We start from the raw sequence: 23,773 nt of genomic DNA, 5'->3' as shown, positions 1-23,773 counted from the left end.
GTTGGTTTTGCGGTGGATTCCACTACGTTCGGGACTGTAGATACAAGAGCCACAAGTGTTCCGAATGTGGCCAGTTCGGGCATCGTGAGGGGTACTGTGCCAGTGCCAAACCCCGAAAAACTGGAAGGAGGCGCAGGAAGCAACCAGTGTCCGCCAAGGTGGTGGTCGTCGATGTGTGCAGTGTGCAGCAACGACGCAGATGTCTCCGTGGGCTTTTCCGGAACAAAAATTCGCCTGCAACTCGACACCGCCTCAGACATCACCGTCATTAGCAGGGAGATTTGGCGGAGCATTGGCAGTCCTGCGTTATCGTCAGCAACGGTGAAGGCGAAGACGGCATCTGGCAGCATACTATCGCTCGATGGGGAGTTCGAGTGCGACGTCACCATCGGAAGCAGTACACGACGTGAGCTCATCCGTGTAACCGAGAAGCAGCTGCAGTTACTCGGATCCGATTTGGTCGACAGTTTCAACCTTTGGGCCGTCCCTATGGACACCTTCTGTTGCCACGTGTCTGGAACGCCAGTGTCGACAGGTGCACTCAAGTCGTCTTTTCCAGAGGTCTTCAGCGAGAAGCTCGGCTTGTGCACCAGAACAAAAGTGAAGTTGGAGTTGAAAGAAAACGTTCGACCCGTCTTCTGTCCGAAGCGTCCGGTAGCTTACGCTATGTATGATACCGTTGATCGCGAGCTCGACCGGCTAGAGAAATTGGACATCATCACCCCGGTCGATTATTCGGAGTGGGCCGCTCCGATCGTCGTAGTCCGCAAGTCCAATGGCTCCATCAGGATTTGCGGAGGCTACTCAACGGGTCTGAATGCAGCTCTCCAATCACAGCAGTATCCACTTCCACTTCCGGATGACATCTTCGCCAAGCTGGCTAAGTGTAAAATCTTCAGCCAGATAGATTTGTCCGACGCCTTCTTACAGGTGGAAGTTGACGAGCAGTACCGTAGTTTGCTGACGATCAATACGCATCGTGGTCTCTACCTCTACAACCGCCTGCCGCCGGGTTTGAAGATCGCGCCTGGCGCATTTCAGCAGCTCATCGACACAATGTTAGCCGGACTGAAGGGCACTTCTGGCTACCTCGATGACGTCATCGTCGGCGGAGAAACTGAAGAGGAGCACGACCTCAATCTACGGGGTGTCCTGAAGCGAATCCAAGATTTCGGATTCACGATTCGTGTTGACAAGTGTTCGTTTCGCAAGCAGCAAATCCGATACTTGGGGCACATCGTCGACAGTCGCGGGTTGCGACCAGATCCGGCGAAAATCGAGGCGATCACCAAGCTGCCGCCTCCAGCCGATGTATCCGGTGTGCGATCGTTTTTGGGGGCCATCAACTACTACGGCAAGTTCGTCCCCAACATGCGCATGCTACGCTACCCGCTCGACAATCTCCTCAAGGTGGAGACGAAGTTCAGCTGGAGTCCGGAGTGCCAGAAAGCGTTCGACCGGTTCAAGCAGATTCTCTCGTCGGATCTTCTCCTCACACACTACGATCCGAAGCGGGAAATCATCGTTTCTGCTGACGCTTCATCCGTTGGACTTGGGGCTACCATTAGCCATAGGTTCCCAGATGGAACCATCAAGGTGGTCCAACATGCATCCAGGGCGCTCACGAAGGCAGAACAGGGCTACAGTCAGCCCGATCGCGAAGGTCTGGCCATCATCTTCGCCGTCACGAAGTTCCACAAAATGCTCTTCGGACGGCACTTCCGTTTGCAAACCGATCATCGCCCGCTGCTTCGTATCTTCGGCTCTAAGAAGGGAATTCCAGTGTACACTGCGAACCGCCTGCAACGCTTCGCCCTCAACTTGCTGCTCTACGACTTTGAGATCGAGTACGTGTCCACTGAGAAGTTCGGCAACGCAGACCTGCTCTCCCGGTTGATCGACCAGCACATCAAGCCTGAAGAGGACTACGTCATCGCGAGTCTCAATCTGGAAGAGGATATTAGGTCAGTAGTAATCAATACGGTTAAAGTGTTGCCTCTCAATTTCAGAGTCGTTGCGCAAAGCACCCAAGCAGATCCGCTGCTCCGTCAAGTCCACCGCTACGTTCAGAACGGCTGGCCCCAGTCAACACTCGATGGGTCAGAACTTCGCCGGTTCCAATCAAGGCAGGAATCGCTCTCTGTGGTGGATGGGTGTATTTTGTTTGCCGAACGACTCGTCATTCCGTCGCTGCATCGGAAACGGTGCCTCGAACAGCTGCACCGTGGCCATCCGGGCATGCAGCGAATGAAAGCCATCGCTAGGAGCTACGTGTACTGGCCTACGTTGGATGCCGACATCGTCAGCTTCGTCAAGGCATGCCAGCAGTGTGCGTATGTAGCTCGATCACCTCCTCACTCTCCACCGGTGCCGTGGCCCAAATCGACCGCTCCGTGGCAACGCGTCCACGTCGACTTCGCCGGTCCAATCGAAGGCGACTACTACCTGCTCGCTATCGATTCGTTCTCTAAGTGGCCCGAGATCATCCGAACGACCCGCATCACCTCTGCTGCGACCATCAGCATCTTGCGTGGGTTGTTCGCGCGGCTGGGTATGCCCGTAACCTTGGTCAGTGACAACGGTACCCAGTTTACCACCGCCGAATTCGCCGATTTCTGCGCTTCCAATGGCATCGAGCACCTTACGACAGCACCGTTTCATCCACAATCAAATGGCCAGGCGGAACGATTTGTGGATACCTTCAAGCGAGCCGTCAAGAAAATTCGAGAGGGGAGAGGATCCATTGAAGAAGCACTGGATGTCTTCTTGCTGACGTACCGAAGCACGCCCAGTCGTGCTCTGCCGGATCAGAAGTCGCCATCTGAGATCATGTTTGGTCGCAAAATCCGAACGTGTCTCGAGCTTCTGCGTCCACCACCGGTACGTGTCCCAGTACCAACCGACGATGACCGCAAGCAACCGAGGTCCTTCAACCGAAACGAGACCGTGTACGCCAAACTATATGGTCGTACCGGTTGGAAGTGGGCTCCTGGTGTCGTCGTCGAGAAGATCGGAGACGTTATGTACAACGTGTGGGTCGAAGATCGCCGAATGCTACGCTCGCATATCAACCAACTTCGGAGTCGCCTTGCTGCTGGCGCGATACCGAAGCAACCCACTGTACATGCCACCTTAAACCAACATTCGCTGCCGCTGGACATTTTGCTGGATGCCTGGGATCTCCCAAGCCAATCACCAGGTCCATCTTCACCAGAGCCTGTCTCCAGTGCTGAGAGAACCATGGTAGATTCCGGGCCGACTCTTGCAACGTCTACGCCACGTCATGAGGTCTCGGCGTTCGTCCCGTCATCAGCATCGTCATCATCAACAACAACAACGCCAACATCGACAGAGTTCGAGTCCGCTGTCGAAGTAGAACTAGCTGTAGACATCCCTAGGCGCTCTTCACGACTACGAAGACCGCCAGTAAGGTTTGATCCGTACCACCTCTATTAAGAGGGGAGATGTTGTGGACAACCCTATTTTGCCGCGCTCGGATACGTTATTCATCCGACGCAGCTCAGACCGCAGGGCTCGCGTGCGACAGCATGACTGTCACTGAGCGATGCTGGAGATGCGCATATATGTGTTTTTAATGTGGTTGTCACTTGTTGTTGTTTACATTGTTATTGTTGTGGAGAGTCATTGTTTATCGTCCATAGTGAAATCGTTTAGTCATGTCGTGAATAAAGTTTGTTTTTATTTATTGTACCGTGCGCGTTTCATTAACCCTGTCGTGATATTGTCCCAGTGCAAGTCCAGGGTCCCGCGGTACAAAACTGTGTAACCCGCGTCGGTCGGGTCTGAATGAATGGGGGAGTTTCTAGTAAAGAGCTTAAGTGCCACCCCCGGAGGAGACCGTTCGCAACTGTTTCGGCGCCCAGCTGAGACTCTGCCTAAGGGCAGGTTTTTTCTTTGTACCGCCAAACACAGGAAGGTTTTAGGTTCGACCGTCCCAAGCACTTTGGGAAACGAACTGATTGCTGTGCAATTGTTGCTAGCAACAATCGATCTCAGATGTTATCATAACAGGTAAAAATTCTAACTGTCCCCGTTCTCTCTTCACGCTTGGGAAACCAGAAGCAACAGAATCTCCAAAATAACCAGCGGGAAAACAAGGTTCGCAAATCGTTATCCGTTGACAAAACAGTCCCAGGAACTATAAATCTCAAAAAAACCAACAAATAACTTCAATTAAATTTTCAGCTTCCAAAACAAAAACGCATGTATTCAGAAATTCAACATCTCTTTTTTACATTCTTTAATTCTTATTTCAACAATCAACTTCTTCATTTCCCCTTTTCTCCATTTATTCTCTCTTTTCCTTAATCTTATTTATCCTCTCTCTCTCTACCTAAAACTCCACTACACTATCCTTCAATCGGCTCTCCTAACCTTCTAAAAGACTTCATTGTACATTGTACATTGTAATCTTCATCATCATTTACAACATTTTTCAGGCATTTCACTAAATTTATCAATCGTGCTTGTCCGTGATCATCCCCGCTCTCATCTATTTCGTCAATCCCATTCGTCGTATCACTCTTCTCCCTTCATTCATGTATTCGTGCTTATGACCGAAGAAGAATGAAGGGGAATACTTGCCTAGAGTATAAACAGTGAATCTCGTTGAGGCAATCTTTCATTCGGCATCGGACTGTTGAGCAATCCAGTTCACTTTGCTTTCGCTGCGCTTCGATCTTAGATTGGACCCCACCAGTGGTAATCCAACTTGGATATCGTCGTTTGGTTTTTCTGTTCGTTTTTCGCGTTATTCGTATCGTGTGTTTTTCTTTCCGCATCATAAATTGCGAAGTGTTTATATTGCTAGTAGTTTCAAGCCACCAATGTATGGCTCTGTATGCATGCTATGGCGAACGCTTGTTTGGCGCTTGGTTTACGTTGTACGAACGATGCCTAGAGGTGAGATTCCTTTGAGGTAATACTAAATAACATGTAGCATGATATTTGATACTTGCAAGTGTTGTCATTGTTGTTGTTTCCACGCGGTGCCAAAGATATATTGATGTAGTTATGAGATGTGGAATAATGGTGCTGGTGTAACATGTATATAATTGACTGTCAAATGCGAAAAAGACCACCTGAATAGCGTTCGAGGTAAATTTTCAATGCATTGACATGAAATAAATTGCGACATACGATCAGCTAGTGTATTATTTTGTGAGGGCAAGAATGAATCATCAATCAATTATCGTCAACTGATTATACAATGAAAAAACCATTTGTTTCTAAAATTTCACAGCATTATAGAATAATATCCGAAGGTATAAACAAGCGACTTATATAAAATAACAGCGTAGTTCTACGTCAACAATGCGGTCGTATCTTCTCTAAGGCCTCTAAGAAAGATCCCTTCAAGGCCTCGAAAAAGATCCGGGACGAACTGAACTTATTCGTGAGTTTCCGGACAGTTCAGCGGCAGCTGTTGGAGCAGGGACTATGCGGTAAAAGCCCCCGGAAGGTCCCTATGCTGACGTCGAAGCATCTGAAGGCGCGGCTGGATTTCGCGAAGAACCATTTCGATTGGATCGGTTCGGAAGAGGAAAAGTAGTGGCGAACTGTGATCGGATGAGACGAAGGTAAACCTTATCGGCTCGGACGGAAAAACTTGGGTACATCGCCCAATAGGCTGCGCTTACATGCCACAATATACCACGGAGACATTCAAGCATGGAGGAGGGAACATTATGGGGTGCTTCTACTGGTACAGGGTTGGTCGCTTGTACTGGGTGGATAAGTTCAGGGATCAGTGCCCCTACACTCAAATCCTAAGGGATGTTACGCCGAGTGGGAGATGCACCTGAAATGGTAGTTTATGCAGTATAACGATCCGAAGCACACCGCCAAGACTGCCAAAAAGTGGTTCCAGGATAACAAAGTCGACATCATGGAGTGGCCAGCACAGTCCCCGGAACTAGGGTGACTGGCGACCGGATCTAGTACCTATGGGAGATTGTGAAAAGGTCGGTGTACACGGAGGACTCGAGGAATAAGCAGCAACTGAGGGATAACATCCAGACTTATTGGTATACCGTCCCGGTCACCACGTGCTGGAAGTTTGTGGAATCGATGCCGAACCGGGTGCGTGAAGTGATGCGTAACAAAGGTTACACGACCTAGTACTAACCCTAGAATCTTTTCGTGATATGGATTTTCTTGATTTTATTTTTTACCATGAATTTTAAACCCCTTCTTAATTTTTGTCGCGTCATTTTAGCTGTTAACCCCTCCCGTATTATTTAATACGTCACGCATCAAGTGATTTCACTAGCCTGCTGAGCGTTCTAGCGTCCTATGTTGTTCAAGTAACCACGAGTGAGACTTGATGTTGTACGGGAAAGGGTTAAGAATGCTTAGAGGTATTTTTTAATGAATGACTATTGCCTCAACTTCAGATGTTATAAATTTCTTCGAACAATGAGCTTGAGCTTGAGCTTGGGTAGACTGTACAATTCGTAGTTGCTCTCCGTGATTGACCTGAACCAACCAAATTGCACAAAGAACACACAGAATGACACTTGAGACTAGTAAATCATTCTCGTTGTGCAATTTTCGGTGATTCGAGCTTTAAATGGTCAATAACGACGCCGGCCACGTCCTTACAGTCACCAGGGGAAGGGAAGGAATGTTAGTATGATATTCGCCACCCGAAGGCCAGAAGGGTCGCCTCTATAGCGTGGTTCCCTAGCGTTTATCATGGAAGGGATAGTTGTTAGTGGGAATGGTTAACAAAAGTTAGGATTCACCGTGGTAAGTGATGTGATTCTAAAAACGTGAACTCTCAGCTATAATACATTCTAATCGGATCGGCCATGCATTTCGTTATTCGTCGTGCGTAGTACATAGATATTTTTCCTGACCTGAGAAGGCCATAAAAACTCCTTTAAAAACTCTTGATCTATATATTTTTATTCAATCGAGGAGACCAAGGGTCAATTTTCAACCTGAGAAGGTCGCTAAGAAACCCTTTTAAAATTTCTCCAATCGACAATATATTCTTAACCGGAAAAGATCACCGAGGAAATTCTTTTAATTTCGCTAAAACTAAAACTTGTATTATCTATCAAAATATTATTAAATCGCGACTACCGAGGTTATTTTTAAACCTATATTTTGTGATTTATTACTAGTATTATGTTTTAAAATTATGTAAACGCAGTGGCTGATATTATCTCTAGTCAATCTGAAAAGGTGACCGATGAAACCTAATCATAACGGCGGAAAGTTATCTATTGAAAACCTGAGTAAGTAACCTAGAGAACCAATCTAAAATCAATCGACCTGGCGATGCATTTCGTTGCTCATTGCGCATACGCTTCATAGATATCACTACAGCGTTACATTTAGGAAACCTGAGAAGGTAACCGATGGAATCCCTCTAAAACTAGAAACTAATCGACTTGGTGATATACTCAGTTATTCATCGTGTGTGCTTTTTTTTATTGAGTTCCAATCGTAAAGGCGGATAGTAATTATATTTTGGAAACCTAAGAAGGTAACCGAGGTAACTATTTTAGAAATATTCATTCCGGATATATGTTCCATTATGCACCGCGCGTACGCTTTATAGAAATCTAATTATGGTGACGAAAAGTTGTCTTTGGGGAACCTGAGAAGGTAACCTAGAGAATTTATCTAAAATCAATCGCACTCTTTATAACTTTATCATTCGCGACGGCGGGAACAGATCAAAGAATTAACGAATGAGAGAATAAAAGAATCAATTAATAAAAAGGATTATAAAATTGAAGGGTTGGGGAGTTACAGAATTAAAGGGTGAAAGAAAAAGGAGAATGAAAAAATTAAAGATCCAAGAATTAAATCAATAAGGATTTTAAAATTGAAGAATAAAACAGTTGAAGCATTTAGATTTAAATAATTAAAACATTAGAGAAATAATGAATTAATGAGTTAAAGAATTAAGAATTAATGATACATGATCACCAGTGCACATTTATAAACGCGACAATAGATTTAAGATCATACACACAAACACTTACATGGATACCTATATAAACATAATTATTCTTACTTGTACATATATAAACGCTGATAACATATTATATATACATATGCTACAGATAGTGCTGACGTTATGTTTAATACATCTATTAAATTATCACAAAAGCTAGTGAAAATACATCTATAATAATGATCATTTAATGCTGTTTGACATAAATACATTATTATAATAGAGAAAATATTGCAGCATGGAGCAAAGCACATAGCTCTCATTCAGCTTTTTAAATTCGTGTATGTTTCCAGCAGATCTACATCTATTCGTAAAACGGTCAATATTTGAAAACACTATACTTGTGTATACAGTTACTTAAATAGAAAAATAATTCTGAAATATGTCCATGATAGTAATATCTTACAATGATAATTCCTACTTATAATCTCTATTCTACTTATAGCGACAATTCCTATAAAGTAGAGTGAACACAAATGAAAATGTCTGGCGAACTTTATTTGTCCTTGCATATTCCACCATTCGATCCCGCGAGGAGAACCCTCCGTCAAAGATAGAACCTCGGCCCTAATACTATAACAGACATACTTTCTATTGGTTGTTTATGTTAAGAGTCATCTTTGAAGAAGAAACATCAAACAACTCGCAAATTCAACCAGCTTCCCAACCATATTTTTAGTCTGAATATATGATATTTAATTATTGCGCGTATTTGGTATGCATATAAACTTTCTTCGAATTAATACTTTCAATCAAGTCCATTCAGTTCTATCAACTTTGCTTTCAGAGAACATACAATTCGATAGCAATTGTTTGCACACCGTAGACTTCGAGATTTGTCTTCCCTCTATAATAGCAGTTTGCCACCAAGGTTGGTTGAAACTAGTTTTATTTTATGAAATCTTAGTGCAGACTCTGTATACATTTCCAGTACACAATGGAGCAGATTGTGGATATACAAGGCAATCGATATTGGCTTGTGATCATTCCCGGTGATGGGGATTGTTTGTTTGGAGCAATTACGCATCAAATGCATGGGATAGCTTCATAACAATCGCTCTATTCTCTGCTCAAACATCATCTGAGAGATATAGCAGTGAATGAAATAACTTCCAATCGCAGTCTATATCATGAGCATCTTGCTGCATATGCCGCAGAGTTTGTCCACGGTAATATGCCAATTTCCAACAAAATTGACTCATATATAAGACAGTTATGGTCAAGTGGATTTTGGGCAGGAGCTGAATGCATAGCAGCTTTGTCAAATCATTATAAATGTTCAATTCAGGTGATTCAGGATAATGCGAAAATAGAGTTCAGCCCAATACTCTCCGAAAATTTAGAGGATGAGATCCCAAAATATAAAATATTTTATCGAGGATACGGCGGTGAACGAAATCATTATGATAGCATTTATATAATAAGACCTCCCAATCTGAATTTGAATATACAAAATGATTTGATTACTCGTGTATTGAATATTCCTGAGCTTGGAGTTCGGCTCTCCACGAGGTGCATTAAAGCCGGATCGGATTCCCTCATAGGTTCAATCCTTCATCAGTTAAGCGGAGATATTCCAAATATGGCCGACATGTTCACACTTCAATGTCTAGTAGCTGATTATATCGACAAACAGCCTACTTCATACTTAATGTCCTGTGGATATCCATGCAGGAATAGCGAGGATATAGCTAACTTTATTTCCTCCATAAGAGAAGGACGGTATAGTGGGGGGTATGCTGCTATTAGTTCGTTGGCTACATTACTAAATATCAGTATAATAGTATACACACAACAAGGAGCACAACGAATTATTCCTATAAACCAAAAGGATGCTAATGTGACGGTACATGTGTTCGAAAATCATGCTAACACCCCATATACTTATGAGAGCATAGTGCGGTTGTTTCACAATATGCCTAATGAAAATTCCCTACCATCCGACCGAATAATCTTAAACAAAGATATCACAGCAGAAGTGTTGTCCGATTCTATGGTGGACACATTGGTGCAGTTGCCAATCGATGAAATCAACGGATTGAAATTCGCTTCTTTTAATGTGAACGGATGTCGAACTTCAGCGAAACGAGAAGTTCATGTGGCTCTCTCACAAGAGGTTAACCTGGATGCAACTCGATTGGTTACCCGAAATTATGTTTGGCATATGGGAAATACATCGCTGAATAGGAAGCGGGGCTTATCCATATTAATAAATCGGGGTACAGCCATAGCAATCAAGGGCAATAATCATTGCGGACCGTACATTCATTTTATGGAGATAACATATAAGGTAAAAAACAAACACATTTTCAAATGTTATAATAAACTATATTCAAGGTTGGTTCTTCGTCACGTACCCTCTTCGTCGTTAATGTACATGGTCCCAGTCGCAACGCAGATCGTTTTTTTTGGAAATTTGGGAGCACTCGCCGGACGATTGCAAGACAAACGTCGACTCATCATTGCTGGTTACTTTAACAGTCATTTAAGCAACGTAGGAATATCAAAAGAATAAGCTCGTTTCATAGGCAAATACACAGCGCACTCTACTTTCAACGAGAATGGAATGCAGATGCGATTATTTCTTTGCTTGCATAGCCTCTCCACACGCAATACTCAGGCAAACTCTAATTCCAATTTCATGTATACATGGAGTAACGGATGCATCAAAAGTCAGATCGATCATCTTCTGACACACGTTCATTCAACGTTGTTCTTGCGGCGCATGCAGTGTGTACAATCACCCACAGTCAGCTCTGATCATAGAGCATTATTTTGTAATATCATTGATAATCGCTCAGAGATTCCATCAGCGCTTCGAAAAAGATCATCGTATCAACACCGAACGAACATTGAACCAAGGATGTTGCAGGACAACGCCATTAGAAAGAATTTTCAAAAACAATTGGCCCAGAAAGCGGTACCGCTAGGCCAGCAGGTTGGTATCGAAGTACAGTGGATCGACCTGAGATAAGATTCAGGAAGCTGCCAATATTACTCTCAACAAACCCACTATACTTCCCCCAGAGCGATTGTGTCGTGTAGCACTCGCACAAGTTAAAAAATATTCGTTTTGGGTCAACCGCTCAGTTAACCCTAAGTGGGTTCATAAACTGGCCGAAGCTCGGGAAGTGCTGAGGAAAAAGCTGAAGGAATGCGAAGAGAAAGACACCGAGGCATTCTTCGTTGGCCTAAACATGTATCCCGCAGGAGAGCGCACAAGCCGAACCTATCGTTATCTAAAAAGTTTCAAGAAGAAGAAAGTCCAACTAAAATGGAACAATTCCATAAAACTTCAAGACTGGGTATCAGATAATATTGGCTTTCCACTTATTCCTGATCAGTTGATTGAAAAACCAGGAGAAATACTGCCAGATGCTCCGACCCTACAAGAAATATGTGATATAATTGACAGTATGAAAAATGGAAAAAACACCAGGAGTAGACAACCTTTTTGCCGAATTTTTCAAATATTGTGGCAATAACACTATTCAAGAACTACATAGCTTGTTGGAAAAGGTATGGCTCTTCTTCTTTTTCGTGTCTATGTTATAACATAAAGTAGTTCATTCGCTTTTAATAGGTATGGCTCGAGAACCAAATGCCTTGTGAGTGGAAACATGTATTGATTGTTCCTATTGGAAAGATAAAGAATCCGAAGAAAGTTGATGATTACCGGCGAATTTGCTTAAGCTGTACCGCTTATAAAATTTATGCTATTTGGATACTAAACAGGCAACAGCAATCCATTGAGCCAATTGGTGTACATCAAGCTGCATTCCTTGCAGGAAGGTCCACAACTGACCATTTGTACGTGCTCCAGAGGATACTTCAGGAGTCCTGGAATGCTGGAGAATCTCTCATGATAATGTCACTTGACATTGAGAATGCATTTGATCGTGTTTCGTGGTTGTCTCTTCCTTCAATTTTAAAGGGTGAGAGATTACCATCATATTAATTTATATTTTATGGATATTATGCCTTCTATTCACATTTCGTATTATTCTTTCATTAATCTTTAATGACAGGGAAAGGAGTATCTAATCGATTCATAAACAGAATACTCGAATGCCTTCGTGATGAACAACAACAGGTTCTGTGGCAAGGACAGGTCACACAATGATTTCATCGGACACGTGGTATAAAACAGGGATGTCCTCTTTCTCCATTCATATTCAATCTGATTATGGAGACAGTGTTGGTTTCGGTCGAAGATGAAGTGGAAAATCTTCGACTGAATCAGGAGATTTTTTTTACTTTTACGATGGTTCTAGCGTTCGCTGATGATCTCATAATAATATCACAAACTCTCATTGATACTGAGCAGATTCTAGCTAAAATTAAGGAATATTTATCGTATGTGGGGTTAAATTTAAATGAAGATAAATGCAAGGTTTTAATTAGAAATTCAAATTCGGATTCGAATACCCCTGAGCTGCTAATGCATGGCCGAATGTATAAGACCACTGAACCTTTACGATATTTGGGCGTACATCTCACCTCATCGTTGGATAGACTCATGACAACCCGTACTCGTTGTAGGAGTACCATTAATATTTCAAAAATCATAATGGATTTTCTGATGAAATACAAACCCTCATGGCAAATTGCCAGAATAATGTATGAAACCGTTATAGCACCTGTGATGCTTTATGGCACACAGGTTGCTATCCTCACTAAGCGTAGCAGAAGGTCCATTCGAGGATATGAGCAGCAGATAGTGGCCGCAATGTCTAAACTCTGCAGTAATCATGATGACCTCTCTAAGTCCATAAATGCCTTACTCCGTAGAAGACGTATCACCAAGAAGATACGGATATATCAGATGAGATGGTGGGGTCACGTTAGACGGCGCGATCGTTCACATCCTATACATGTTGCATCCCGCTTACATTCATCTCAACTTCGATCTTGTCGACCATCATATACCTGGTGGGATATGATAAAACAGAACATTCACCGGTATGGTGATCTCACATTCGATCAATGGGTCGAATTAGCGCAAGATAAGGATCAGTTTAATGCAAAGTTGCTGGAAATATACGATATATGTGAATCAGATAACACTGGTAAGATAGAAATAAAAATGAAGAAATAAATTCATGCACTAATTTACGGTTTCAATTTCCCTTCCATAGATTTGTCTACTGATGAAACTTAGATTCTACATTAGAAGCATCACCGTTAAAGCTCGATACGATTCAGGTGTTCACATATGAACAAAACGAAACGAATTTCCAATCACCCGAGGAGGTAGGTTAAACAATCGAATTATATTCATTTTTACACTTTTACAATTTATAGAACCGAACGATCTCAAATCATTAAAAGAGGCAAAGAAGGTCAATCATTAATGGAAATGTATAACGTACGAAAAGATTAGACATACAATGCAATCTATTTCAATATCTAGCATAAAATCAGATTTCAATAATATAAATTGTTCTTTAACTACCTACTGTGTGCTGTCAATTTATGAATTTATAGCTGAAAAGCTACTTTTCCATCACCGGTTCTAGTATTGGCTATGTTTTATGGTAACGCAATAATTATGGTAAATATTGCATTGCTATGAAAAGCTCTTCTAAGCTATAACTGATTCTAAGCATGAGATGATTTGGTTATTATTAGTGAGACGACAAGAAAGCCATTATGTTTTCAAACTCTACCGAAGAAAAGACAAAACTCACAACATACAACATGAAATAAAATAAGAGCTCGTCAGCAGCAAAAACACTCGTCTCATTCCCGAGCTTATACACACACATATACTCACGATCTGCATGCTATACAAGAAAAAGAAGACCTGTCAAATAGCTTCCTCCTGTACTCAGCCTTATGATGTATGGAACTTGCGCCTCAAAACTCCTTCCATTTGCCACTAAACCATTTCTTCCGCTTTCCATTTCAAACACGATCACTAATTCACGAATTTGAACCACTTATGTCCATATAGGATAACAAAAACACTTGAAAAAAGCCACATGCTTCGGAACGATAAAATTTGCACCCTTCCAATTGGCAGTGCAGCCAGCTCCCGTTATAAATTTCTTCGAACAATGCAAATAAATTATTACAAATGGATTGAAGAACTGGATTATTTCTTTTCAAAGTTTTGTCACTTCCTTTTGACGTAGGACTACGTCTAACCGGAAGATATAGGGGGTGAAATGGAAATCTAGGCACTGAACAAGTAGGAAAAAATGCAAGATTTGGAACGCTTATAACTCGAGCATTTCTCAATAGATCGCAAAGGTTTTTGCATCAATAGATAGGAAATATATCTACGCATCTATCATAACGAATAACATTTCATTTTTCTTGAGATAAATAATTGAATAATTGTGAAATATCAAGCATTGTCAAAATGCACTATGTGCCCATTTTTGATTGGTCCATTTTGTGCTCCTCAAATCGAACCGACCAAAACGGGCAACCAGAGCAGCAGCGAAATAGAATGAACCACGATTGGAAAGGTGTTACCTTCTCAGTAGTCAAATAAATTATGAGAGCTTGAGGATTTCATGTCTTTATTAGTTGGAAGGTAAAACTAGAATAAGCACAAATCTAAAAGCATGTCACTCCTGCTTCTGGCATGGCTACTGTGATCTATCAACAGTCATGGTAGCCAAGGTAGCATCTCCCCCTCTAATTTGATAGCAGTGATAATCTTGAAACTTGATTGGTGGCCGGGTTGATCGCACGGGACGTTGCAAAGGTGTCGATGTCAGAATCGGCTGGGGAACATCCATTGACAGTAGAGTTTCATCTCCTTCACTCGACAACGTATCTTGAAGATCAAGAACCTCGGCTGACTCAACGTGCTCCTCATCAGATGTTGGTTGATCCAAATTCAGGACTTCATTAGGTGTTGGTTGATCGTTCTGGATCGAAGATTGGGTTCTGTCCAGCTGAGGTGTTGGTTCAGCTGGAGTAAGTCCAAAGTCGTCAATCAAGATGGATAATGGTGCTGGTGCAGGAGCAACTTCTTCCATTCCCGTTCGGAGTTGATCAATGTGCTAACGTAGCACTTTGCGTCGACCAACTTGGCAGTCCAATAATATGTTGTAGTTGACGTTGCCAATAGCTTCGAGCACAACACCACTTCCACTTATCGTTTGCAGAGTAGACTTTGGCATAAACTCGAGCACCAGCTAGGAAACTTCGCTTGACTGGTTGATGTTGCGGGTGAAATTCTGATTTGGGTGACGGTCGTAACAGGTCCAAAGTTGTCCTCATCTTGCGTCCAAGCATTACCTCGGCTGGAGATTGTCCACTCAGAACCGCTGATGGAGTGGATCTGTAGACGTACAGGAACGTTTGAAGCGCAGTAAGGGTTGACCTCTCTCCTCTGTCGACAATTTTCTTCAGCGATCTCTTCAAGGTGTCCACAAACCTCTCCGCTTGCCCGTTTGATTGTGGATGATACGGAGCTGTACGGAAATGAACAATCCCATATTCTTCGCAGAAATCACGGAATTCAGCACTGGTGAACTGGCTTCCATTGTCGACACAATGACTGTAGGAATTCCAAATCTTGCGAAGCATTCTCGAAGAAATGTGGTCGTTGTGGAAGTAGTCGGGTAACGAGTATGCAGTATTTCCGGCCACTTTGAGAAAGAATCCACCACAACTAAATAGTATTCTCCATCCACAGGTCCAGCGAAATCGATGTGGAGTCGTTGCCAGGGTCCTTCAGCTCGAGGCCACGGTTGTGGTTGAGCATGTGGTGGAGATTTTGCAGCATTCGCACAGCTTGGGCATCTACGAACGTAGTTGGTGATGTCTTCATCTATTGTCGGCCAGAAAATGATTCCACGAGCGATAGCGTTTGCCCGTTCCATGCCAGGATGTCCTTGGTGAACTTGCTTGAGGATCCTTTTCTGCAGGCTTTTGGGAACTACAATTCGATCCGCCATCATGATACAGTCGTCAATTACGGAGTAGGAATCTCGACGGCTGAAGAAAGATCGAACTTCTACATCTTCGATACCTTCGCACCGTGATGGCCAGGAACCTTGTGTGTAGGAAATTACCTTCTGGAGCACGGCATTCTTCTTAGTGGCGATCTTCAGGCTCTTGTGGGTGACTGGAAGATCTTGAATAGAGTCATGGAAACAGGAACTAACGTCATCTTCGATTCGAACCATAGCGATGACTGCTTCTTCGTCGGGTTTCGGATGGTTGCTGATAAGCCGGGAAAGTACGTCAGCGTAACCGAAATCTTGAGTTGATACGTATTCGATGTTGAAATCGTATCTTAAAAGTGTCAGGGCCCATCGTTGGAGCCGATTTGCGATATGTACAGGAATGCCCTTTTTGGATCCGAAAATTCTCAGCAATGGTTGATGGTCCGTTTGAAGCGTGAACCGGCGACCCCACAGCAAACGATGGAACTTCGTGCAAGCAAAAACCAATGCCAACGCTTCTTTTTCGATTTGGCTATAGTTCTGCTCTGCTACAGTCAGCGATCTCGATGCATGTGACACAGCCTTGATGATGCCGTTCGGAAAACGATGAAGAATAACTGCACCAATGCCAGTTTTTGACGCATCTCCTGCCACGATAATCTCTTGCTCTGGATTGTAGTGGGTGAGCAACAGACCAGATTGTAGCACTTTTTTGATGTTTTGGAAAGCGTGCTGACACTCCTTACTCCAATCGAACTTCGTGTCCTTTTTCAGAAGGTTGTCTAACGGATGGCGTAGTTGGTGCATCTCGCGGACAAATTTGCCGTAAAAGTTGACTGCACCCAAGAACGATCGCAAAGTGGGAACGTCGGTTGGTGCGGGCATTTCCGAAATGGCTGCAATCTTGGCTGGATCGGGTTGGATACCTTTAGCAGAAACGATATGTCCAAGGTACTTGATTTGATCCTGGTGGAATCGGCACTTCTCCACACGTAGACGGAATCCATAGTCACGCAGACGGTTGAAAAGCATGTGGATGATTCGGTTATGATCCACGAGAGTCTTGCTGTGCACCAGGATATCGTTGAGGAAAACTTCCACACCACGTAGACTCGAAACCATTTTCGCCATTAGCTGCTGGAATGCACCGGGTGCTGACTTGACCCCTGGAGCCAATCGGTTGAAACGGAATAACCCACGGTGGGTGTTAATCGTCAACAGCTTCTTGGATTCGTCATCGACCTCCACCTGAAGGTAGGCATCCGACAGGTCGATGATGCTGAAGACTTGACTGCCGGATAGCTTGCTGAAGATCTCCTCCGGGGTAGGAAGAGGGTGGTTGTTGGTCTCCAGTGCTGCGTTGAGCCCAGTCGAGTAATCGGCACATACACGCACTTTTCCCCCCGGTTTCTTGACAACGACGATGGGTGCTGCCCAGTCCGAAAAATCGACCGGCGAGATGATGTCCAACCGCTCGAGTCGATCCAGCTCCTCTTCTACCTTTTGGATGGCATGAAAAGGCACCGGTCGCTTTGGTCGGAAAACGGGTTGGGCATCCGGCTTCAAAGACAGTGAAATTTTCGTCTTCATGCAGTGGCCCAAACCATCTTGAAAAACTTCAGGATATTGCTTAAGGAAGTGCTGATCAGAGGAAGGCGAAAAATTGGAAAGATTCACCTGTTTGCAGTTGGCAGCAAGCGGCTTCGACCATAAGTCAAACGCGTCCAACCAGTCCAGTCCGATGACGTTCAGATCTTCAACTGATGTGATGTAGCAGACCGATGCCTTCGTAGTTTTCCCGATAGTAACCGGGCAGGTGAATTCGCCAACCAATTCGAGTGGTTCCCTTGATGCCGTTGATGCTTCTACGCTAGTCACCGTTGATGACGGTGAGCCAATCATTTTCCACGTGTGTGTGCTGATAACGGTGATGTCGGAACCACAGTCCAATTGGAGCTCGGCCGATTTTCCGTTGAAATTGACGGTGATGAACCTTCTACGGCTACGGACCTGCTTCACGATTTGAATAACCTTCGTGTTGAAAGGCTTCTTCTTCTTGGAACCAGCTTTCGACTCCGTAGTTGATGACTTGGAAAAACAACCACAGTAGCCGTCTTTGTGGCCCACTTTCCCACACTGTTTGCAGGTGTGCTTCGAAAATTTGCAGTCCTTCACAAAATGCATTGCGCCGCATTGCCAACATGGTGATGGAGGTGTCTTGATGTCTGCTGATGACTTCATCTGGTTGTTCGGCTGCTTCATTGACTGCCGAACTGCCTGGACCGCTGAAGATGTCGGTTTCTTCTCGACCAACGCCGTGTCGTGTTTAAGATTCGACAGTCGTTGACACTCGGTGACCAGTCCTGCCAGGTTGATGGTTTCAGCTTGATCGGACTCGAGCTTCGACAGAAGTCGGGTCCTGACGTCGGTGTCCTTCGATGACTTGAAACCGCAGATGAACACCAGGCTCTTGAACTGATCCACGGTGAGCTTCTGAAGTTCAAAATCCTCACATTGACGGTTGACGATTCCAGCATACGTTACGAAATCGTCGGCTTCGTTCTTCTCAATATTGAGGCAGTCGTAGCGCTTGCTGAACAGAGATTTATGCTGACCAAAAATCTGCTTCATCTCGTCTACAACTTCGTCGAAGGTGAAATCGCGTGGGTGGGACGGCAGCAGGTAGTTGAGGAATTTCTCGTGCACCGGAACACTGAGACTCCGCAGCAAAAGTCTAACCTTCGCGGCATCGTCCAAGCTTCTGCCATTCTGCCTGAATAGATCCTCGTACTTAGAAAACCAGCGATCGAAAGTCAACCCGTTTTCCGGATCGAAGTGAAACTCCTTAAGGTTGGTCGCAAGGGATTCGAGAATTTTCTCTGGAGCGTTTTGCTGTGTTGACGTTGCTTGGTTGCGGTGAACTGTTCCAGTAACTTCATCAAACGGCTGTTTTGCTCGGCCATTTGCTGCATCACAACGGACAACGGAATTTCTCCTCCACTTGCTCCAGCTTCGGATCCGGCTTGAGTTCCATATTCGGTGGTCATCTCGGAAGAATCTTCAGGCTTCAACCTCGTCGCCAAAAATGTTACCTTCTCAGTAGTCAAATAAATTATGAGAGCTTGAGGATTTCATGTCTTTATTAGTTGGAAGGTAAAACTAGAATAAACACAAATCTAAAAGCATGTCACTCCTGCTTCTGGCATGGCTACTGTGATCTATCAACAGTCATGGTAGCCAAGGTAGCAAAAGGAAAAAGAAAAAAATGAACAAAACATTGGTCGCAGTCTCACACATGCGTAATTCTCGAGCCAGCCAGTCAGTTTAAAAATCCAAGCTCCGCTGCCGTAACGATCAACCATTCTTTGTGTGGACACCGACTGGACAACATCGTTGCTGGACGGCGAGGGATCGAGTGCCTTTCTCAAGGCAAGAGGGCGGAGGTGGTAGCGCTGGAGTAAAGTAGAGTAGAGTTTTCAAAGGGCCTTTCTCAAGGCTAGAGACGAATGAACTGCAAAAGTTTAAAGTCTCTATAATACAATACCTTCCTTCCTTCCGTAACGATCATTCTCATTCAAACCGTACACCACATCGGTTCGCATCACAACACATCAACAAACCAACCCAAGCAGCCATGTCTGGACATGGCAAAGGAGGAAAAGTGAAGGGAAAGGCAAAATCCTGCTCGAACCGTGTTGATCTGGAGTTCCCCGCAAGGGTAGCTAGGCCGAGTGCGTTAGTACCAGTGCACCAGTCTACCTAGCCGGCGTTATATAGTTTCGGCCGCCGAAGTGATCGAGTTAGCTGGTAAAGCTGCTCGCGACGATAAGAAAACCCGCATTCGGAACAGAACACATTCGGTTCTGTAGACATCAAGACAACAGGCAGTTGCAGCGAGTGGCGAGTGGCAAACGCAATCGCAAAACGGCATCAGCTGGCAGAAGACAAAAGTTTGTTCTTTATACACACTGCTTCGGTGGCAAATCCAGAACAAGGCGGCATCGAGGGCGTTCGAAATGGTTTTTTTCAAAACCACGAGTACTAAGGAGGCCTCAGATAACTGGTAATTTGGTCTTTGAAAAACTATTTGGATGTGGCATAGGAAAATTAAAAACACCGGGTAAAACACAGGAAATCAAAACACATGGAATACTTCTGAAACAGTTCGGACGATTTATTCGCGATTTTACAAGGGTAAAGGTTGGATTTGGAATGATATATTGAATTGGTATGCATCGATTCGTAAGCTCTCACATTTTTGTTTGAATGTGTTCGGCTCCTGTTCGGTATCAGAAAATGCTGCTGTCGTTCGTGCACCACACATTGCATTTCAGAGAAAAGGAGTGGTTTGTATGGTAATAAGGATAGGGATGGACATGGAATTTGGAAATAGGGAACACTTATAAACATTCGCGCCTTGGTTGCGAACAGGTGTCGAAGAACAAATTGTAGAGCGGATTGGGACTTAAATTTGGAGCTTTAATTTGGTTGACAAGAACAAACAAGTTTATTAACAATTTTTGAGTCAAAATTAATTATAACACCTCCAAAACCAATATCTTTAAAGTTTTTTATTACCATAATGTTATTTAAATTCCCTAATGTAATACTTACAACTATACCTTGTACTAAATTTTCTCATCTTTCAAATGGAAGTAACAGAATCGTCCTACGTAGCGTACTTTTTGAGTAGAGTCAATTTAAGGCAAACAGATCCTGGAACATTTTAGGGAGGCGATTTGACGTAGTGGTAACATCCGTACCTCTCAGGCTATCACGAGTTCAATTTCAACTCCCGCATCTTCCGAAATGGAAGTAAAAGGGACGAACCAGCCAAAAAATGTTGAGTCACTATAATATAGAAATAAAAAAAAAAACAGGAACACCCATACCCACATATCTGATAGCAGATCAGTTGATTCAACTCGTTGATTGAGGCTCCGCACAATAATTTTCTGCAACGATTTTCAAATGCACGAAGGTATAGGATTCGGACCGTATGAATTATGACCAGACACTGTTTTGGCTCTTGAATTACTTTGACGTTGTTTATATTGACGATTCGATTCTTTGTTTTTAAGAGGCTTTTAACTTCGCAGTTCATTCACCTCTATTCTATTAACGAAAAATGCTTTTCTTTTGTAAAGGAATGAAAAAAAAACCAGTGACTCCGGGAAAAATTAATAAATTTCATTGTATCGTTTTCGGGTGAAGAGTTGGTTCGATGAACAGAAAGAAAACTTAAATTCAACAAATAATTAATGAATGTGTATTTTTAGCACATTATTTACCATAACTTGATCGCTAGTTGCTTTGAAGAGCTTGAATTGTTACGCATCCTAAATCCATGATTTGGATGTACTCCGAGCCGCCTCCTTGTAGACGGAAACAACATTCCTATAAAGAAAGAATAAACACCTCACATTAGAATGTTCAAAAATGATCACCGCAGAATATTCCTCACTCCGATTTTATCACAAATTTTGCTCTTTTGCTTGTTACTTAGTCCATCGTGCATGATAATAAATTCGGTCAGCTGTTCTAGCAACTGTCCTACGCTGTATGCATCATGGGTGATACTCTGAACATATTCTTCCAACTTATTATAATTGGCAGATTTACAGACGGAAACAAAATCTTCCAAATACTTCTGTGGAACTACGCCGGACATTTCCAGAATGTCGGTACTTTCAATCTTAGCGTTTTTCCCCATTAGTCGATGGCAAGATTGTAGCGTGGTAATCGCACGTCGCAAATCTCCTCCAGAAATTTTCATTATATCCTGATAAGCTTGCGGCTCCACGTCGACATTTTCCTGCTCACAGATCAACCGCAGACGAGCTATGATTTTGTCCTCGCCAAGAGGCTTGAAGCGAAACTTCGTACATCGAGACGTAATCGGTTCGATAATTCTCGACACGTAATTGCAGACTAGGCAAAATCGAGTCGTTTTGGTTTCTTTCTCCATGGTTCTGCGCAAAGCTGCCTGAGCAGCATGTGTCATAGCGTCGGCCTCGTCTAGAATGACTATCTTGAATGGAGGACATGGCTTTCCATCGACTCTAGTTCCGCTAGCACAAAGCTGCGCAAATGTTTTAACCTTGCTTCTTATCACATTGATTCCACGATCATCGGAAGCATTCAACTCCAAGATGCGATCTTTAAACATATCTCCAAACAGTTGTCGAGCTGCAGCAAGGATCGTGCTCGTTTTACCAGTTCCTGGCGGACCATAAAGTAATAAGTTGGGCAGATCATCTGTGGATAAACATTCTCTGAGAACCGCAACGACCTCTCCTTGTTCGACCACATCATCAACGGTTTTGGGACGACTAAAAAGATATGCTCATTAAAACAATTGTCTGTTTGAAAAGAAAAATAGTTACTATTTCTCAACCCATGGAACGGAATGTGCTTTGCTGCGCTTTTCTACGCTTCCTTCAGCATCGTATGGCTGGCTCGAATATCCTGCATTTTTGCTGGTTTTAAGGAAAGCCTGCATTACTGTATAGTTTATTCAACGAAAATCGTAGAGTAAATGTTTTGCAAACAATTTCAGAGTTCTGTAAACAAATGTTGAATAGAAAGCGCGAAAATCATGCGTTACCAAAGAATTGAAGGACTAGAACGGTAACTTGTGTTCGGCAACAATGTTCAGAAACAAAACCCAATAAGAAGGTGTTACAACTATCAGAGCAAGGCGTTATACTATAGGTGGACCGCAATGTCAAAATTGCTGTTCGGCCATTGCTCGTGAAAAAACAAATTTGTTTACAAAGCAAATCATATCTTTTGGTGACAAATGCATTCGTAGGCAAAATAGCTGCTCGCGCTTCACTGTAGGCAGGTAATTTTCTGGATTTTTTCGTATAACAATTTCTCATAATTGCTTCTACTTTTTCAGATATCTACAATCAGCGGTCGAATTAAAAACAGTGTAGAAGGATGTTTTGAGTATATTTTACCTTCTAGCCGCGCAATCAATGCTTTTCTTTCCAAGCAAGCAGCGTTTTTCGTATGTGGTTTTATTGAGCATTTAAAAGAGAGTGTTAATTTTTTTTTGTTTTATCACCAGGGCAAAAGCATGAAATAGAATCGTACGTGGTACGAATTTATCGGCACAATCTGATCAAGGACGGAGGCATCATCAAACGGAAACTACGCGAAAAATAAAACTGCGCCGCAACACTCGTGTCAAAATGGACGAGTTGGGCTGGGTGCTGATGAACCACAATTTGATAACACGTAATGAGCCAATCCAACAGCATGCCAATGGTAATCGACCAAATCATTTTAAATTGAACATGGAGCGGTTGCGAAACCTACTGGAGCAGCAAGAACAGAACAATCACGCTGGTAGGTCGGTTTGATATATTTATTCTGCTAAAGAATGATTATATTTGTTGATTTTTCAGAGTTAACTTCCAAAAAGCAAAACAAATTCCTGCGTATGCTGGATGCAATTTTACAAAACGACAAAGTTTTGAAGGAAATTAAAGAGATGGTAGCGGCGAATCGACTTCTATCGGAAATTCGTTATGTGACTACGGTGGAACGTATGCTGAAACACAATTTGGACCCCTCTTTGCGCTGCTGCTTTGTATGCCGAGAGTATTTCCGCACTGCCGATGAGTATACCAGTCATTTCGAAAAATTGCACGGTGAGAAATTTCTTATTGTTGCGGCGGTGGATCGATTTCAGACTAGTCAAAAGTTCAACGTTCTACATCACTACAATCCCCTTAATCCGGTGACAATATTCACGATTTGCAACGTATACCACACAGCCCTAATAAAAAAAACAAGAAAAGACGGGTCTAATATTTTACAATAAAGAACAAATCTACCACTTTCCACGAAAATCGGAGAA

General features: G+C 43.3%; 4 protein-coding genes across 12 annotated transcripts in view; 2 read left to right on the top strand and 2 right to left on the bottom strand.

Moving 5' to 3' along the window:
• The window catches only part of LOC129773951 (uncharacterized), a 5,224-nt gene extending 5,136 nt beyond the window's left edge, over nucleotides 1-88 (top strand). Inside the window, exon 4 of the mRNA XM_055777629.1 lies at nucleotides 75-88. Within this exon, the coding sequence (XP_055633604.1) occupies nucleotides 75-88 (14 nt within the window). The remainder of the gene's footprint in view (nucleotides 1-74) is intronic.
• LOC129776300 (uncharacterized protein K02A2.6-like) lies at nucleotides 41-23,773 on the top strand. Of its 9 annotated transcripts, none has more exons than XM_055781857.1 (5): nucleotides 41-4,119; nucleotides 4,207-11,512; nucleotides 11,577-22,918; nucleotides 22,979-23,259; nucleotides 23,319-23,773. In XM_055781857.1, exon 1 carries the CDS (start codon nucleotides 172-174, stop codon nucleotides 3,454-3,456), a length of 3,285 nt encoding a protein of 1,094 aa, XP_055637832.1. In that variant the 5' UTR covers nucleotides 41-171; the 3' UTR covers nucleotides 3,457-4,119; nucleotides 4,207-11,512; nucleotides 11,577-22,918; nucleotides 22,979-23,259; nucleotides 23,319-23,773. The 9 variants fall into 9 exon arrangements, with proteins under 9 accessions (XP_055637832.1, XP_055637835.1, XP_055637831.1 ...); XM_055781860.1 differs by having other exon boundaries at nucleotides 41-10,283; nucleotides 10,381-11,512; XM_055781856.1 differs by having other exon boundaries at nucleotides 41-11,512; nucleotides 11,577-11,928; nucleotides 12,022-22,918.
• Nucleotides 15,373-18,950, bottom strand: LOC129773950 (uncharacterized protein K02A2.6-like). Its single transcript, XM_055777628.1, has 2 exons — nucleotides 18,848-18,950; nucleotides 15,373-18,782 (listed from the first exon to the last, which is right to left on the bottom strand). The coding sequence occupies exons 1-2, from the start codon at nucleotides 18,948-18,950 to the stop codon at nucleotides 15,373-15,375; spliced, it is 3,513 nt and encodes a 1,170-aa protein (XP_055633603.1).
• Nucleotides 20,938-22,537, bottom strand: LOC129776304 (replication factor C subunit 4). Its single transcript, XM_055781872.1, has 3 exons — nucleotides 22,290-22,537; nucleotides 21,368-22,235; nucleotides 20,938-21,300 (listed from the first exon to the last, which is right to left on the bottom strand). Exons 1-3 carry the CDS (start codon nucleotides 22,403-22,405, stop codon nucleotides 21,208-21,210), a joined length of 1,077 nt encoding a protein of 358 aa, XP_055637847.1. The 5' UTR covers nucleotides 22,406-22,537; the 3' UTR covers nucleotides 20,938-21,207.

Source organism: Toxorhynchites rutilus, chromosome 3 (genome assembly GCF_029784135.1).
Source record: "Toxorhynchites rutilus septentrionalis strain SRP chromosome 3, ASM2978413v1, whole genome shotgun sequence".
In the NCBI taxonomy this organism is placed as follows: Eukaryota; Metazoa; Arthropoda; class Insecta; order Diptera; family Culicidae; genus Toxorhynchites; species Toxorhynchites rutilus.
This window is presented reverse-complemented; position numbering and strand designations above follow the sequence as displayed.